The 20,085-nt window shown below is 41.7% G+C and overlaps 1 protein-coding gene across 7 annotated transcripts in view; it reads right to left on the reverse strand.

The window, feature by feature from the left end:
• The window catches only part of FTO (FTO alpha-ketoglutarate dependent dioxygenase), a 1,516,554-nt gene that overhangs the window by 1,141,186 nt on the left and 355,283 nt on the right, over nt 1–20,085 (reverse strand). For 6 of the 7 annotated variants that reach the window (XR_011199794.1, XM_069216308.1, XM_069216311.1 and 3 more), the window contains one exon: nt 18,789–18,866. The exons of the other annotated variant lie outside the window; for it this stretch is intronic. Coding sequence is in view for 4 of the 6 variants with exons in the window: in XM_069216308.1 (XP_069072409.1) it covers nt 18,789–18,866 (78 nt within the window). In the remaining 2 variants the exon portion in view is untranslated. The remainder of the gene's footprint in view (nt 1–18,788; nt 18,867–20,085) is intronic. 7 annotated transcript variants of the gene reach the window in all.

Here is a 20,085-nt window from a genome sequence, read left to right on the forward strand (position 1 = left end):
AAACATCTGGGCCAACTAACTGTCTCTCAGCCTTTGCTGTTTCAGGCAGTGGTGGTTGGGATTCATACAACTCACCATGCGTAGGAGGCAGTACACAACCTCTTGTCCTTTCTGGCAGTTTTCTTTTAGAGATTTGTCAACCATGACTTCCCCTGAGAGGTCACAGAATGTCATGTGTCAGGCTGCTACAAATAACCTTTACTTTCTAAGTTTGGGTGAGGTGTTGCTAGCTAGCCTAAAGTTTTGGGTCGACAGCTGACAATATGGTGTGGATTGACTCAGTCACCCACAAACAGTGGTGATGCCGCCCCAAATCCTGCAGTCTTGTTCCAACTACGAGAGTTCTACAACAAGTTTAGGAGGATGCCATTTGGTTTGGCATCTGCTGCCTTAGTTTTCAGAGAGCATTGGAACAAATTTTGGGTGATATAGGAGACGTTCTTGTATTCCAAGACAATGTATTAATAGCAAGTGCAAGTGCAAATCAAGATGAACATATCCACAAGCTTAAATCAGTTTTGGAAAAAAATCAGTCAGTGGTTTAAAGTTAAGACAGGACAAATGTAATTTTGTGCAAAATCAATTGGAATATTTAGGACACATTGTCAGTTTAAATGGAATCAGTCTAAATGCAGTTTTAGATAAAGCTATTGAAGATGCCCCTGAACCTTGTAATAGAGAGCAAATTATGTAGTTATGCAAATTAGGATTGTGTTCGTTTTATGCTAAATTCATTCAAAATTGTGCATCAGTTGCTAAACAAATTACAAGACTTCTCAAAAGGAGGGCGAATTTTATTTGGGGAGATGAACAATGAACTTTTATTTGGATAAAGAAAGATTTATTACAGGCGACTCTATTACAACCCTATGTCCCAGGTCTACCTGTAAGTGGAACTGTTGATGCCAGTGTCAGAGGTTTAGGAGCTGTAATTACACAGAAGTTCAAGAATTTTGATCGCACTGTAGAATTAGCCCCCAGAATGTTGAAAGATGTTCAAAAAGCTTACTCAGTAATAGGGAAGAACATTCTGGCCTGCACTTACAATACGTAAGTTTAGAAATTTGTTATGGGGAACACATTTTCAACTTAGAACGGATCACAAATCTTTATTGTACATTTTGAACAGATCATCGCACCATTCTGAAAAATTAACTGCAAAACTCACTTGACTTTCTACGAAGTTGTTAGAATATGATTTTTCAGTAATATGTGTTCCAGGTTTTTCAAACAAAAGGGCAGATTTTCTTTCATGGCTTCCTATTGTTGATGAAAATGCAGAGTGTGAAGAGGAACTGAAATATATAATAACATCAGTAGATTTTGATAATCAATTTGTGTATTTCCAAACGATTGGAGTACTGCATTATTATTAGACCCTGTTATGTCTAAAGTTTCTAAATTCATAATTGATGGTTGGCCAAAAGATAGGAATCGCACATGAGAATTTACAATTTTTGCTAAGATTTCACCAGAAACTGCTCTAAATGATGACGATATCTATAGAGGTGAAAAGCTTGTTCCTCCGGTTTCTTTAAGAAGCAAGTTATTAGAGTCAGCTCATTCAGGGCATTTGGGAATGACTAAGAAAAGATGACATGAGACATACCGATGGCCAAAGAGGGATCAGGGCATTGAGCAAAATGTAAGGAACTGTGAGTTATGTCAGAAAGCAGATGAGCATTTATTGATTAGAACACCTCTCACTGTAGCTATGGATTTTCCAGAGAATACTTGGGGTAAAGTGGCATTAGATTTTTTTATGCCCTTTCTCACATTGCAACAATCAGTATACATAGGTTCTTATTGATTATTGACTAAAATGGATTTAAGGTAAATTTGTAAAGATGCTTAACACACTGTCTGTAATTAATTTTCGAAAAGAAAAAAAATATTTTCCCGTGAAGGCATGCCCAAAGTTTTAATCACAGGCAATGGTGTGCACTTTACCTATGATAAAATTTCTTAAACAGACAGGCATTTAACACAAACACACCAGTCTTTATCATTCTTAAGGTAATGGTCTTGTGGAACGGACCAATAGACTTATTAGTAACACCATTAGATTAGCGCCAACAATCTGCTCCCCTCTGAAGCAGTCCGGGAACTGTTGAAGTCTTATCATGCAAGACTTCACTCTACAACATGACTTTATCCTTTTTAGCCATTAAAGGGACACACTGCTTTCACATTGGGAGAGCTGCAATGAGTTAAGAGCAACATTATCACTTATAATTGTGCAGGGTGCAAAGCAAAAGTTAATGAGTTAGTCAAACGTTAACAAATGCAAATGTTCTCAAGATACAATGTTTGAATAGAGTTCAATTTTCTGACTATCAAATTGGTGACACTGTTAGAATGAAAATTCCTAGTTTAGTTAGGCAAGGTCACTTAAAATTTCACAATCCCAAAAGAATAATTGCAGTGTCTAAATCTGATATTTGTGTAAAGGGGGAAATGGTGGAACAAGTCTTCATTTGCTCCTGTGATCCCTATAATCAAACAAAAAAAGGCAAAAGAAAGATCATTTGAAAGGTGAACATACAGCATTCTCTGTTAATAAAGGAAATGTGACAAGGAAGGAAGATTTGAAATGTGTGAAACATGATGATTCACAAACCAAGTTAATAAAAAATTAGAATTTCTGATGATCAAAAGAGTTAGGAGTTATCAAGAATGCACCCCACCACTGTGGAGACAGACTCTGTTAATATTTTCTCTTAATGATTCTCTAATTCAACAGTATTTGTTGACTTCTGGATTGTTATTTACCATGTAATCCACATTGTCATGTTATTATTTGTTTTTAGGAATACAGTTTGTGTTCAGTAGTATGCCTATGTATAATTTTTCATTGTCATTTTATGAAAAAGGGAGATGTGTTGTGGCGTGTGTCATCCCGGCGACTTTCCTTGCTTCGAGCTGCTTACGCTATAACTCTCTGCTCGCACTGTGTGCGCCTCGCTCCGTCAGCCTGGAGACATGCGTTAGAATGGTTGGAACAGAGCGAGTCTTTTTGCAGTAGCGAGAGAGATATATTAATTATCCACTCTCCCCAGGGCTGTTTTACCTGAAATAAAGCATACTGAAGGATGATCTTGAGTTCTTGAGTGTATTTTTGACATAGTACCTACCTAACATCCTCTTACTTCCAATACTTCAGACACAATCACAGACTTTTCACCATAATCAAGCCCTATCTTGACTACGGTACTCCTCTCGTGTACACACTAAAAGGGCAGACCACATTTCGCCAGTCTATGAAACTTAGTACAGGTTTGTCTATGAAAAGAATAATGATGTTAGAGACTGAAATATATCTACAGCAAAGCCTTCAACAGCAACACCAAGCTACTCTCTACCTACCAGCACACTGGAGGCAAAGGCCATCTTCAACAACCTGCTATGCAATTTCCAGATGAGTTATAAATGTTTTGGAAGACCTCAGCACTACCAAGGTTGATCATCTTCTGTGACTCCCTCCTTCACCTTGAAACAACTAACCCGAAGACTCCTTGCACTACCTTTCTTTAATATCTCAAGTCACTTGTTATGTACTCTCTCTAGGATGGCTGAGTGCGCTTTACACACCTCTTTGGCCAGGCCCGACACTAACCACCACACCTCCCTTAGCGGCTCTTGTACTACCTCATCAATATTTTGTTCAGTTTCTAAGTGCACATACATATAAACCTCTAGCGAGGTTTTCAAACGTTTTCTAAAAGAAATTAGACAAAAGTTAGCACATAAATGTAAATGCATTATATTCTACATTTTCAGTGGAGAGGTTGAAAAGACAATCAGCAAAAAAAAACACTATTTTGGAATGTCTAAAAAGGTTTTCTAGTAAATTGCTTTGTGTAGAATGACCGTTGCCATGAATAGGACTTGGCTGTGGAGAGGCACCCAGGGAAGTGATCTGAAGACCAATGTGATTTGTTTAAGTCTGGGCCATCTTTTAATCATAAGGACTGCTGCGTTTTGATGATGCTGTAAATGCTAGAAAATTTTCTGGGGAGGGTAGGTAGACTGTATTGCAATAATCTAATCAGGACTGAATAAGGGCATTCACAACTGGAATGTCGCAATACGTTTCCAGGAACTGTAGCAGTAATTTCAAAATCTTTAGAATGAAAAAGTAGCTGCTGACTATTTTACTAATTTGGAACTCAGGTTAGTGCAGAAAGGTGAGGACTGTTGACCAACAGGGCAGGGACCCATAATTTGTGGCTATTTGAGGATATTCCACTTTTTAAATTTGGCAGTGGTACGGATGATGAACATCAAAGACGTCTAGTATAATATGTGATACCTGATGCCACCTTTTATAACAGACTATGGGTTTTATTTAGAGTTTGGCTGCTTTATTTAGATCTATACAAATCATTATGTTTCAAAGAGGGGAGCGTGATTGGCTCTGCCAGCTGAAACGGTTGACCGACATGCCCACAGATATTATGCTGTCGTTCTAAGAACCTCAGGACGTCCGCCCCATTTAGGGTGGATACACTGATAGAACGGTTCATGTTCAGGAGCGCCAGTAATAATCTGCCAGTCCTTAACTTTAAAAAAACAAAAATGACCCTGTACATCATGGGAGAAAACTCTGTTTGTCGCGGCCATTAGTTTCTTGTTTTCAAAAAACAAACTCACCTAAGGAGTACTGCAGAGATGTTATGTGGACCTAATGGATGAGGAAATTGCCAAAATGGCAATGCAGCAGGACATTCTCTGCTGCTGCTCCCACCCAGCTGGGCCGAGCTCCATTTTCCCAATGCTCAACATAACCCACTGCGGGTGGCCGGGCTTCCAAAGCCATGTAAGTCAATGGGTATGTCCTAGGAGCAGGGATGTTGCCAAAGCTATCCCCCTGGTGAGAGGCGGCAACCTGGAGGCAGGCACCACGTAATCCGTGGGTTGAGGTGCCTTAATTGCCTGCAGTTTGCCAGGACCCAGGGACTTGAACCCAAGGTGTGCTGTGCCTCCGCTGTCCACATGCAGAGGAGGTAAGCAGGTCAGCTGTCTGTTAGTGGGGAGGCCGCCCTGCAGTAACTGTGCAATGTGGAGGGGGTGTGCTCTGGCCTTGAGATGAGCGGACCACCAGGCTGAGCCCAGCCCTCCTACGCGTATTGAACATGGCAGGTGAAGGGGCAATTCAGCATACATCTTTACAGTGTTTTTCACACTGCTCAGTCACATCCTGCTAACTTCTGTTGACTTTGCAAGGCAGGTGCAGAATACACTCACTGTTTGGACCTGGGGCAGGTCTTCATGCCTGCTGTGTGTACCTGCTAGATAGTCTCCTGGCCCCAAGAGCACTCCTACCCCAGCAACATGACTAATAATGATGGCATAGCCCCCCATTTGCTGATTAAATTTGGGGAACCTCAGTATCTGTTTTTGAGACTGTAACCAGCCCATATTATACTTACTGAGTGGAAACAATATTGGATGGGCTACGTGCATGTCTGATTGAGGCCCGAACAAAGAGACACAGTGGAATTTGATTTGGTGATGGACTAGGTTCTCCTATTTTTGAGGTGCTCACGGCACCTTTGGGGGATTTTTTGAGGGGCTGAGACTGAACCCGTCCCACTTCTTGCATTTATACAAGGCAGCCATGGACTTGGAATGAGGAGGCATGTAGAAGGGCCACTTTAGAACTAATACTAAAGAGCTTGCAGAGCATTATACTAGTTTCAAAGGAATGGGCACCAAAAGCTGACCAGCGTGCCTGTCCTATTGGCTAACTACCGACATCTTCCACTGACCTGACCCCTCCTCCTACACAGCAATGGATAGAAGATTGTTTCCTGAAAATTGTGTCATAACTTCTTTTCCTTCCAACTTCTGATTCCCCTATGGGCTTCCACAGTGGGAGCTCTCATATGCCCCCCAACAAAGAAGAATTCTGTTTTTGGTGGCCTCCTCACCAATCTCAATAAATCCCAGCCCTGCTCAGCAACTACCTCTGATTCTGAAACCTTTCAACCACACCAAAGTTTAGTCACCATGCCACTGGCTAAAACGGACTTCCTGCAAGGTCTCCTTAACTTTAAGAGTGAACTCTCGTTCCCTTCCTCAAGGCTTTGACAAAAGCCTTGTGGATCTGCACTTAGATCTAGGGGCAAAAATGAAGGAGCTACAGCCTGATGTAAACTCGCGGGCTAAAGAATGCTTGATGGTGAAAGCAGGCTCAACAGAATGGAGGTGGGCCATTTAGCTACCACAACTAAATGCAATACACTGGGGATGCAGCTGAAGGGAGCTCTTGATGAACTTGAGGATCTTGAAAACCACTTGGAGAGAATATTTATGAGGGTGAAGCCTTAGCAAGGAGATCTTAGACGCTGAACTAACCAACTTCATAATGGGAATGTTTTCATCCATCCTAGGTGAGGGTTCCTTGAGTTCTGATTAAAGGGTCCGCATGGTGGGCCCCAGGAGACTGCCTCAAGGAGAGGGGTGTCAGAGGACTAGATCCACCCAAGATGCTCTGCCACACAATCACGGTGGCCGGGCGATCAAGAACAGCTTCCACTCTGAACTCCCTAGAGATTCTGACTGCGGTTGACCAGCAAAGGACTCTTGAGGACAATTCACCCGTAAGAGGAGGGGAGGAGGGGGACGTCGATTCCCGACTCTCTTGTTGTCTCCTCCACAGTTGGGAAAGAGGCCCCTGAAGGTGAGAAGGGACATGGCGATTAAACAGGCAGTTTGACTTCCTGGCCAGGTGGGAGTGATGAGTACCTAATCCGAGGGCCATGGTCTGGCCTAACGCCACCGGAGTGGTGGGGGTGGTGGGGGTGGTGATGGTGGAGGGGGATCAAGGGTGGGGGAATCTTTTAGCCGCCGCTGTTGGTGGAGGCGCGGACAGCTGATCGCATCTCTCTGCTTCCTCATTGTTTGTTTTCTTACAGTTTTTGTGTTTTACTGTTTGTCTCCTTCCTTTCTCCTTTTGTTTCAGGAGGGACAAGGGGAATTTTAGGGTCCCCACCACGACACAGGCCACTCTATATTGGGTTGTACATGCCCACATTAGCAGCTTTTCAACACAAATGGTTAATATAGTTACTCTTAATGGAAAGAGGCTAAACACACCTAACCAACTGAAGTAGCTATATGGAAGCACATTAGGGTTATGGACCCGGATAATATATATTTCCAAGTTCGCATCTCCAAGAAAGGGATCAGGGGTCAATTAAACACAGCACATATTCCATGGCCTACCACTCCTCTCCACTTAAAACAATGGAGTGTAGCAATCTATCTCAAGTTAAACCAATCCTTCAGAGTCTCCCATACTAAGGAAGACAAGGATGGCAGATATTTGATTATGGTTGGGACATTACAGGGTTATTTCATTATCTTAGCTACAATTCATGCTCCTAATGTGGTGCAGGATGCTGACCTCCTCAAATTTCTTAAGGATCTGACAACTTTTGCAGGCAGAGATATTGTCCCGACAGGGAAATGTAATGTAATATGGGATCCTCGTAGCGCTAGAGAGGAAAAGGGAGCCATGCTCAAGGGTGCCTTTTGTAAGACATCTAAAGTCTTGCAGATTTAGGGTGGCATATCGACCCCTCGCTGTTGCAAGATCTGATCCTTTGGGAAGAAAAAGACCAACAAATAAACAAATAATTTGAACTCAATTAGGGGAGGGGAAGTCTCAATAGCTACATTTTGGGATGCCTTTATGGGAGTTATCAGGGGACATTTTATTGCTGTAGCAGCTAACCAGCTCCATCTTCAAAACGACAGAGGTAGAGAACTTAGAGGAGGAACTTTACAATCTAAAATAGGACAGACAGCGAAATCTTTACCGCCAGATAACACAAACATATTGCGGCTACAGGGCCACTTCATGGACACTATACCAGCAAGGCTGAACTTGCTTTTCTTGGCCTTAAGAACACTCTTACATTACAAGCAATAAAGTGTGAACACATCTTGCTAAAGTATTTAGGGGTAAAAGGGAGGAAGACATTTAAAACAGCAATGGTGATATGCTCACAGATGACACTCACAACATGCAGCAGACAGCTAAAGTTACGCTTAGCAGCCATTCCTCTAGGTCTTTCTTACTTCATTGGGCACAAGACAGGGGTGCCCACTTCCACCCCCTTTTACTTGCTCTCCATTAAATCCCTGGCCTCTCTGATACAACAGACGGCCTCATTAGCTGGTTTATTATTTGGAGCAAGGAATATAAAATCACATTATGTACAGATGATGTGGTTTTGTCGCTGGGTTCCAAGAAAACCTCACTACTGTTGGTTTTGGATTTCCTCAGGTCCTTTGAAATGGTCTCTGGTTATAAAATAAATTATAAACAATATGAGGTGCTGAACTGGACTCTTGGAGATGAGGAAGGAGCAGTGTTGGGACCTACACTCACTTTTAGAGGTGATGAAATCCATCAAATATCTTGTATTTTGCATTCCCAAGATCCCTGGGAGCTTTTTTGTGGCCAATTAACTTCCTCTCTTGGCTGCCATTAAGAAGGACATGGAGTCTTGTGAGCACTTTATCCTCTCTAGGGCTGGCGGAATCAATGCAGTGAAAAGGTCTATACTCCCTCGTCTTCCTGGCACATTTCAAACGCTTCCAATATGGTTGAACAGAGCCTATTTGAAACACATCCAACAATTATTACCATTTATCTGGAAAGTTAGAGCCCAGAGAAATCCTCAAGGACTACTGGTCCAGCCTAGAGACATGGGACGCATAGCCATACCTAACATTTCCCATTACTAAGCATCTGAACAGTTGAGAATGGTGGTAGATGGGTCCATGTTAGAATCTTGAAAGAATTGGCATCAGGGGGATCGTGACAAAGTAAGTCGATCCCTTTGGGATCTTGTCTGGATAAACACCACAAGTCCCCCAATGCTCTTCTTAGTACTCCTCTGAGGACCAGAGTGAAAACATGAGATAATTACGTTGTCCCGAGGACCGGTGTCACATCCATCACCATACACTCCAACCCACTGCAATGCAGAGTTCACTCCTGCTTTGGAGAATATGCCCCTTGACACTGTGGGTTGATTTCTGATATGTATGAAGGGACGTCTCTCAAGTCCTTTCTTCTGTGTAAGACAACTTTTGCCCCACCTGAGACAGAACAGCTGCTCAGTGTTCTGATTAGGCACTGGGGTCACCCATCGGTTCTGTGGCTATTAGTGGTAAAATTCCATTTGAAATGCCTTTTCCTACTCCGACAGGCACCCAGGGCACGATTTTATACCTTTATTGACTATTGTCACAGGAGGCCCCTGCTACATAGAAACACAGTACAGAATAGGATCAGGTTCTAGGGAAATGATTCACAGCAAAATATTGGGAGCTGTTGGTCAGGGATATTCATTCCTCCACCATATCTACTTTCAGCAGGGAAATTTACTACAAAGTGTGGTGTGGATGGCATGATACTCCCTCCCGATTACACTGCATGTATCATAATGCCTCTCTTAGATGTTAGCAAGGTTGCGTATCCCTGGGGGAGACACTGAATATCTGGTGGGCATGCCTCAAGATCTGTCCTTTTTGGAAAGAAGTTGAGTGAAGGATTACATACATATTAGGTTTCCACATTCCCTCTATGTCTGTGGTGCTGCTTTTAGTATAAACCCCATTGTTTTGAAGGCCCTGAGAAAATATGAATGGCATATGGTATTGCAATGCTTGGGTGCTAAGTGGAATACTGCTTACAATTGAAAACAGTAAGAGTGTCCTCCAATCACCGAATGATATCAGACTCTGGTGTATTTTTGTGATGGAATGATTTGTGAGCAGCACAAATGGCACTCACCTTTTATATGAGGCAAAATTAAAGTCTGATTATGCTGAGTGGAAGCCTTCCACATACTATACCTCTCCGTCATTGGAGGGCTCTTTGTTTGTTTAATTACTAATTCTTTGTACCACTCCTGAGGGGTCATCTGGTTAGAATCTGAAGGACCAATTGCCTAAAACTACACCTGAAGTATACAAAAAAATTATGGATGGAATGCTTGAACTAATCTCAGCCACTGGCAATTACTCAGGGCTGCATCCCAGTCCATCCTTGTTTTGCATGTCATGCCTAATTTTGGACCCAGTCTTATACAAATCAGTCTTGTCTCAGCTCCAATAGGAATAGTCCAGCCCAAACTGTGAGGTTAGGTCCTCTCTGAACAGGACCATAAGCAGCCCATCTCCCATATTCACCACTTGGGTATAGCTTGGTTCTAGTGTGCACAGGACCCAAGTCTTCTCAGTCTCATCCCACTTAGGGCTTCCTGTAGTATACAATAAAGTTAAAGATGGACTGCTTCAATTACCCTCTGCCACTGGTAATTACTCGGGCCACATTCCAGTCCATCGTTATTTTGCACAATATGCTACCTCAATTTGGACCCAGCAGATGCAAATCAGTCTTGACCTTCCTCCAATAGCAAAAGTCCAGCCTGAACTGTCAGATCAGGTGCTCCCTGAACAAGGGTAACAGCTGTCTGTGGTTGCTTGTGTTCCAGTTGGGGAGGACCGGGCATGGCAATTCTGGCTGGACTATCTCCCTCAACAGCAGCAACAACCTCATGCAGCTGATCAGTTCCCAGTGGAATATATAACTTTCCCCAATCATTAAACCAGTATTGCCTTTTCTGCTGGTTAATACCTGAATCTGTGAAAATTGATTTTGTGTAATCAAAACCAAAGCTGCTAATAAACCACGTAGGGTAATTTGCACGATAACTAAAATATCGCACATACAGGGTACTAAAGACAGCTACCTTTATAAATGTGGGGACCCTTGCCCTCTCCAAGATGTTTGGTTAAACTGTGACTACTATGTCCTTCCATTTAAGAGGACTGACAAAGGTTACACCAGACTGAACATCACATATAAGGCCAGATTTAAAAAGCCCTTAGTGCCATCTTGCGCCACATTCACGTAATTTTTTATGCTAATGTGTTGTTAGGTTGGTAAAAACGCTGCACTATATTTACAAAGTGGCGCAATGCACACATTGCGCCACTTTGTAAACCTTTGCGCCACATTATGCCCGAGCCAGGCATAAAGTATGCAAGGGGGACATTCCAGCATTAGGAGGCACAGACAAATGGGGCAGTGGAAGCTATTAGATTCCACTGCACCATTTCTAGTGTCATTTTTAACGCCTGCCTAAGGTAGGTGTTGAAATGAGGCTCCCATTGTTTTCAATGGGCCTCGTGTCACTTTGCACGATTAGCGTCAATATTTTTGGCGCTAATCGTGCAAAGCGCCAAACTAGCATCAAAAAATGTATGACACTATTTCCCCAACGTGCGTCATGGTGCGCTGTGTCAAAAAAAAAATGGCGCATACATTTTGGTATTAAGTGGGGCGTAATGAGGTGCAAGAAAAGTGGCGCATCATGACATTAAGCGCCACTTTTCATAAATTTGCCCAATAGTGTTTCCAGGGGCAAAAGCAACCATATAGGGGAAGAAAGAGAGGCAATAAGTCCTTTCACTGCTTAACGTAAAGGAGAGGATTGAAATGTTATGCAACTTTTCAAAGCTGGGGGAGGAGCTGCAAAAGAAGACAAAACTGTTTTAGGAAGATAAATTACTGTTGCCGAAGATTAATCGGGATGTGTTTGAGCATTCAATTTATAATGTTTATCAACAAATTAATGTATTTAATGGGATAGGAGTATGGGGTTAGGAAAGGTTAAGATTTTCTTCTGCACAGGAGGACGGTGAGCATCCATTTGAGGTTCTGTTGTGCAAAAGGAGCCTTTTGGTCAATTCAGAGAGCGATGAGCACATCCTAGGTTTTATTTTACCTATGCCAAACTTAAAATGGGCAGCTTTTCGAACCGAGACTGGTCATCCTGTCGGTGATGTGCCACATCAACTCACTGAACTATAACATGTGTGAAGGAGAGATGGAGCTTCATATGGTGTCCTCCAGTCCTTGCAGTGAACTAGGCATCCAACAGGTTTTTCAGTGGTAAAGCACAATACCCCAGCTCTTATTTCACAAACAACCCAAATGCAGTTATGAACAATCTCAGACAATTAAGCTCTACGTTCGAAGTACTGCCAGTAAATGCATATTCGATTTATAAAAGGGTTCTTCAGAACAATAGTTCATGGCACAGCAAAGTATCTGGTTCCAACTGGTTGCTGTAATTTCTCAACAGCAGTGCCAGTTGCCTTTGTCTACAGTGGCTTCAGTATTTCGCGGAAACAAGAGTAATTTCAAAGGAGCGGGCAGGAGAGATGTCCAGCTGCAATTTGTCTCCTGCAGTAGGGAGCTACATTTGTTTTCTTGTTCCATTCCAGTCTGACCTCTGGTGGTAGGTAGCCTGTCACATAGGGAAATTTCACAGGTTAAAACCTAGCCATCAAAATTAATTAGACTATAGACAACATAATCCTGCTGCCTTTTTGCTAAATCTGCGCTATAGAAAAAACAGAGATTAAGCAAATCAAATTAAAATTCCTCACTTTTGCAGCACACAGACTCGGGTTCTTTTCAGGCAAAATCTATCCAAAAGTATTGTTTTTAAACGGAGAAATCAAAAATGGTAACACCTTTGTCAACTTCTACTCATCTGTCGGCCTCTCTCTCTCTCCCTGAACCACTTCCCAGTTGCACCCACCAAGAATCACAGACAATCCCAAACTTTCAACTAGAATAGCCAATAATATAGTCACTGTGGCTGCATATAATTTGAGGCCCCTTATATATACATGTATCAACAAAAAAATGGCAATACATGAAGAACGTTAACAGTCCTCACCAAAGCACCATATTGTTAGTTAACGTTACAATAGGCACTTTGATGTATCAATGTCAGATTTCCTTCAGTGACAGAGGATTCCAGGATAGAATCCTGGCACACCCCTTTTGATACTAATAGGAATATGTAAAATCTCAGTTATTCCTATTACATATCTTTGTGCTATGAGGCTAAAAATGCTCAGGCCAAGGGCAGCTCTGTACTCACGTAGAAAACACAAGAGTTAAGCCTGATAATTGATACTTCATGTTGCTCCATTGTGACACCAATTGTTTTTGAACCCAGGGCACTTTTTTCACAAATTTTGCAGCAGCAGGAAAGCAGAACTGTATTTTTCCAATTTTTCATGAGTTGCAATGCCTCTTCCAGGTTGTGATGACCCACCCCCTGTTTTAACGTGTGGCTTTTGGTTATGCAATGCTGCCTCGTCCTAGCTTTGCATCTCTACATTAGCTAGCAGCAATACCTTTTTGGAAGTGAATACGTGCATCTCTGGGGATACAAAATGAATCTCTCCAGGGAAACAAGATTGCGACTTTGTTTCATACGATCGACCCTAAGGGTCGGGCCCCGCAACATTTGTCAGAAGCCATTGGCCTCGCAAAAGAGTTACCAGAGTTTAAAAGTGTATACCGCTACCACTCCAAAGTAATTGGGCGTTGCAATGTTATCCCCCCCAGAAGAGCTAAAGCAGGCAACAGAAAAGGATTCATACCAGAACGAAAAAAAGATATACAAGCTACACAAGGCAAAGTGATGCAAGCGGTTTGTGTGGAATGTCAGGGATAACAAATGCACCTTCACCTGGGCCCAACAGAAAGATATCAGCAGATATGTGTATATCGGACCATGTTCATATTGCTGCTTCTATCTACATATGAATGTGTGTGTATATATATAAATGAATGGGCTAATGTCTGGTATGCAAACTGTACTGTGCCGTGTATTTATTTTTATGTATGCATGCAAATCAGGACATGGATGTGTGGGTATTTCTCTATACATGTCTATGTTACTTTAAGTTATTTGTTAAAAAATAAATAAACCCAATACATAAATTAATAATTCAAAATAAAATTTAAAAATTCAGTTCCCTTCAAACTTTATTCCACCCCTTCTCTCTGACCCATCCCAAACCTTTCTGACTAATTTGAACTCCCAAACATCCTTTTCCAACTTTCCTCTCCTTTATAGCCAATTCACCCAACAGATGCACATGTCCATACCTCCCAATTGCAACTCACAACTTCCCCTTTCTACTATTCTATTCCCCTGCCCCTTCCACTATTCTACTATTACTCAAAACACTACTGAACACATGAGAACTCGAGAGCATTAATTTAACAAATTTACCACAAATAATCCAGAAAAAACTGAAGTATATATTACTAATCTACTATTTAATTCTAATCTTGCATTCCGAACTAGCCTGCCACTCTCAGCAACGCGCTTCAACACTTCGTAAGAAGTAGTAAGCACCATATATATACAATTAACAATTAAAATTACAATAAATATGGCAGGCAAGACATGACGATGCCCCATGAGAAGCTTTTGTCAAATGTTTCTTCAAAACAACTACTAGTACCACACCCAAATACAGGTATGACCCAATTGAAAGGATACACTAAGAAAACACAGGAAAACAATCCTAAACCGACTGAATGGCTCAGCATTGTCCAAGTTGTCAAACCTGTAAACGGAAAATAAATTGTGGCTAGAGCGACGTTACAAAAGATGACCATCTTAGAATTGTCTTTCCAAAAATAGAGGCTGAATGATTGGATCCCTGGAATCTTCATGTTGGGGACAGAAGCATTCATTGGTAACTATACCAGATATCCTGATGGCCTTCCCTTGTAGGGTACTATGGCCAATTATACCTGTGCAGCCAATACACCATTCTTTGCACAAGTGGTTCTATGAAAATAAATCTTAACTGACTAAAGAACTAACTAAATGTCCACCTTCAGGAAACAACTGTGTATATCCCTGCAGATCAAGCTTCAAAATACTTTGGTCTACCACCCTCAAACTGACTGTTCAATGAATAGATAAACAAATAGAGTAACATAGTAAGGAGTTTCTAGATAAAACAATAGTTCTAAAGGACAAACTGTGTAACCAAGTCATCCCTACTGGATTAATTTGTCCTCAAGAAAATATCGCTAACTAGATTAATTTTTCACCTTCTAACTTTCTGCTAAGAGCACAAAATTGAGATTGATCAGATTTGGCCCATGAACAATAAGAGGAACAACATCAGAAGAAACAAACCCTGTTAGACTCTGACTTGACACTACAAGAGTGACTAACGTTACACAAAGATTTAACCTGGAAATCATAAGAAGTGCAGTAACCACAAAAAACTTGCAAAAACATGGGAACAAGAGTGCACCCATTAATCCTGATGCTGGTCTTCTTAGCTACACTGATTATAAGACGTTCACCCAGAGATACTGGTCTTACAAAGTTATGGAAATTGTTGTCTCTGTGTCATACCAGTCAGCTCAGCCTCATCAGTGTCAGACTACAGCTCTAGTTATTAAATCTGCAAAAGAAATGGATAGCACCAAGTGAACTTGATTATTCGTGTCTAAATAACCAACACTCACAGCTCATAGCACCAAGTGAACCTGCTTCTTCATGTTTACATAACTAACACCTACAGCTCGACTTGCATGCTTTTTCCCACATTAAAGCTGGGGTTTTGAAGAATCCCATCCATGCATTTCAGTTTTTGGTGCTACACTCTGCAAACCCACTTTTTTACGAGTACTGTATCCATATTGTATTGTACACTACATACCTAACATACTGCTTAGGTGGTGGTGGGGCCTGTGCCCCACCTTCCCTTCAATGGCCCCATCTGACAAGCACAATTATGGGTGGCTCCATGTGTTGTTGTTGGACACTCTTACGAATGGTCACATCTATTATTGTTGGTGATTTATATAATGACGTTTTTCACAAAGTCACTTGGGTATTGGTGTTGGATTTTTTCAGATGAGTTGTTAATCTGTTGTATATATATTTTAAGACTTGACATAGATAGTATGTGTATAATATTGGTTATAATTGTATCTTTTACAGCCCTCAGGAAGTCATTGAGATTATTGTCTCTTAAGACGAAACACGTGTTGGCTGTTGTCTGTCTTACCAGTATTTGAATATCAGACCTCAAGAATAAACTGGATACATGTTAATTTTTCTCGGTCTGCATTGTACCTGATTGCTTGGAAGAGGACTTTACCATATATGAACATGGACTTTGTTTTCTTTTAATTCACGAGTGCCTTGACATTTGTTGACTAAGGAATAGGAGGAGCACTTGGTGGACCACGATAAGGTCCCGAGAGTCGCTCATGAAGTGGAGTTACTATAAAATCCTGCTCAGGTGCTATTGGTCCCCAGATAAACTACACAATATGAGTTTTCTACAGGGCACAAAGTGCTGGAGATGCACTGCTCCTAACTGTAACAAGATGCATATCTCATGGAATTTTCCCTCGTAGCATCTCACTGGGGAGACATATGGGCAACAATGTGGGGAGTCAGAATCCAATGACATGTCAGGCAACCCTCTTAATTGATGACATGCCTTCCCAGAGGTCACCTACCAATATAAACAACTGTTTGCTACAGCAACAGAATTATAAATGACTGATCTCAATGAAGCCAAAACATGTTTTGCCCTTTGGATGTCACTGTGGTCCATTCTAGACTGCAAGACAGATCACAGTGACATTATCCAAAAAGGGCATTTATCTCATGACCAATATATATTTAGCATGAATGTTTTCCAAGAACCTCAAGGTTTCAGTCCGATTTCATCCTAACCCATTCCTTACAAAGCTTATCAACATTCTGAGCCTGAAGAAAGCCGTAAGCGTGCATGCCATCCAAAGGGCGATCCCAGCATTGGCTACATTGAAATCAACCATTTATAATTCTCGGGACTAATGCAAGATATATCACTATGATGTAACAAAGAACTAGAAAGCTCACTCCTGTGACTAATCCATATTAGATATTCTTGGACAATTTACAGCGCATCATATGGCACTATATAATGTAGAGTAAATGTTGTATTTCCTTTAAATAAACATTTTAATGAAAGACTTTTATTTCTGCCAATACTTTGCCTTGGCTTTAACCTGCACTGGTACAAACATATCCAAAAGGACTATACATACTGGGGATCTGATACACTTATCTTAGTGCAGACTTAAATATTGAGAGGAGATGTTGGCCTAACCCTTGCATGAGTGTAGAACTTCTCCAAAAATTAAGTATCCGCAAGCTGAAACATGGGTCATGAGTGTGTCAGGCCTAGAATAACCCTAACCTAAAATGTATTTTACAACAAGCAATAGAAAGCACCCGATATTCTGCTACTACTACGTCTTGCTGGGCAATGACCAGAGTCTCTATACTCCTCCTCTACACTAAAAAAAGAAGCCCTGGGGACATTTGCAGCTACCACATTACACGGCATTGTTAAAGGACACCATAATCCAGTAGTAAAGAATCTATGACCTAGACAGCATTGGAGAGTAAGAGCTTTCACAATTCACACTCTGCTGAAGGTGGATCCCACTATAAAACACCCAGAAATGCTGCCAGCTGCACAGTAAGTTTCTATAAATGTCTTGTGGCAAAAGAGACTCCTTCATCCTGGCACTCAAAGCCTAGCCCCAGAAAATGTGTCTGCCATACACAAATATCAACTTGTTTATGGAGTGCTCAAATACTACAAATTTTAACGAGATGGGAACGGAGGAACAGCTAATGTATAGTCTCGAGAAGGACTGATTTTCTCTGAGCATTACGTTCTCTTCTTATATCCAGTGTTCAGACTTTCCATAACATTTTAAAATCCTCACTGGCTGTGTTCAAGTCACTCCTCGAAAAACATTAAATTCCACCTCCATTGTGCTTAAGAGAACAGATGTGTGATCTTACCTAACATGAAAAAAGAAACAGTGTCTCTGGCTGTTGAGCTCAAACTAGAGGGTTCTCTCCAAGGAAGGAATCAAGAAGGTGCACTGGCCCAATCCACATGGAGCAAGAGGTGGCCGTGGGAAGCAGGAGTGGTTCCAGGCTAGGTTTACCGTAGGGTTCTACAAAGGACCGTTCAAGAAACAGAAACATTGTTCTGGGAATGGGGTTCAGAAGATGCTTGGGGATTGGTTTTCTTTGCTCCTGCTGTGTTGCTACTTCACAAAGTTTAACCTCGGAAGCACTACTACACGTACATTACCTCAGCAGTTCAGTAACAAAAACCACACCTGGAAGCAGCCTTAAGATTGGCACTCGACACTAAAAGAAGCAAGTAGCACAGCAGCACTTAAAAATTATTACATCTGTAGTTTTGCGACATACATAAAAAAAGTAAATTTAATAAAGCAATAAACAAAATAAGTACCAACTAGAAGAGTTATAAATATTGTTGTTCATGTAGTCAATAAACTGATTAGGCCTGGGTGAAATGTCTTTTATACCAGCATAACTGTGTGTAATTCATTGAATTTCTAGGTACACGAAATGTTTGAGATTTTGTTCAAGTAAAGATTGGGTCACAGAAGCAAGGGAAAATGAGAATGAACAGAACGATATGCTTTCCTTGTGTCTAAAACAGGCGAGTGGGTGCACTTTGTGCAAAAAAAAAAAAAAGTACAACAAAATTCCCAACTAGCAATTCGCATCGTAATGCATATTTTTTTAATCAATTTCTTATAACTCCTACAAAGAAAATTATGCCAATTTCCCCCAGGCCTAGCAGTAATTTTTGTGTACTTGTCTCATGTTCTGTTAAATGTTGTATTACTTTTTCCAGAATATTTCTCTCACAACTAAACCATGTTCTTAGGAAGCAGGCTGTACGCAGTTTGCAGGAGGATAATACACAAGAAAAAGGGTAGAATCATAAAACAGGTGTACAAGCATGGTATATATAATACGTTTACCACATGGTAGATAGGATAATTTGTTCACAAGTTCATCAATTACCAGTTGATTGAATCCTTCATGCTTTGGTGTTAGATACGGTAGGCGTCGGTCTCCAATCTGATCAAGGAGCTTTTGTTTCTGCAAATTAAATTGACAAGATAAGTACAACAATTCCCGTGATATACACCTGAAACACAAACAGCCACTGAATCTCAAACACCAGCTCCAATCTAAATAACTTTGGGGCTGAACTAGAGGATGGAACTCCATTGCAGCAAACAGGGTTACAAGGTGGTCCTTTACGAGTGTCTAGCTGAAGTATTCTTTACAACACCCGAGCCTCAAAAGGTCTTAATAAAGAAGACCCCCGTTCCTACTTCACCTTTATACCACAATAGTGGTTTGAAACCTCCATTCCAAAGACAGAAGGAAGGAGCAGAGAGCAACGACTTCAAATTCTATGTCGAAAAAAAGTAAATATCGTTGGGCTGAAACCGACACAACTGGATGCATTTCTAGATACCATGATCGATCATTGGCTGTGGGGAACATGAGACGAGGAGCCCCCTATGCATAATGTCCTACAGACCCTACTCACTTTTAGAACTGGCCATCAGTTGATCACTCGGCTATAGAAAGGGCTCTGCAGTCGCCAGACATCTCATTGGTTCCCCTCTGGACCGGGTGGGAGGATTTCATATCGGGAAGGTGTTCAACGATAAGGAGTTGGCTTGGGCACTACCATTCCCACATTATGTCTCCAGGAATGAGAGTTTTAAAAATCTACAGCTCCAGATTTTACATTGGGCATACCTCACCCCAGCACAACTTAACAGATACTTGCCCACAGCGAATTCAACTTGCCCCCACTGCAGATATGGTAAGGCAGACCTTCAGCATGTTATGGTCCTGCCCTGTCCTCCACCCTTTCTGGCAGGATATACACACCATTCTCCGAGACGTCACAGAACTTAACAACCGTGACACCTGGGATGCCAGCTCTCTGGGCATCTTTAAATGCCGTAAGCGCCATGTAACTCTCTACCGGCTTGCTAGCTTGGCCCTATTACTAGTCAAATGTGCACACACCATAAACTGAAAGGCACACAACGCACCTCCGGCAGTGGCATGGTACGGAGCTGTGCTGAACTGAACTGGGTAACTGCAGAAGGTATGGTTTTCAGCTATGTGGAGGCTAGGCGTATCTGCTGGCATCCGTTATGGGACACCATACTCTCTCACTTTCCACAAGTTAGCTCCCCAGTTGATCGGTACCCAGCACCCACCCCATGCACCTCTTCCCTGTAAGGCTCCTAGGCACCTGCCCCTCACTACGGCCCCTGACTTCAGCCATATC

The sequence above is a fragment of the Pleurodeles waltl genome, chromosome 12 (assembly GCF_031143425.1).
Source record: "Pleurodeles waltl isolate 20211129_DDA chromosome 12, aPleWal1.hap1.20221129, whole genome shotgun sequence".
Classification (NCBI taxonomy): domain Eukaryota; kingdom Metazoa; phylum Chordata; class Amphibia; order Caudata; family Salamandridae; genus Pleurodeles; species Pleurodeles waltl.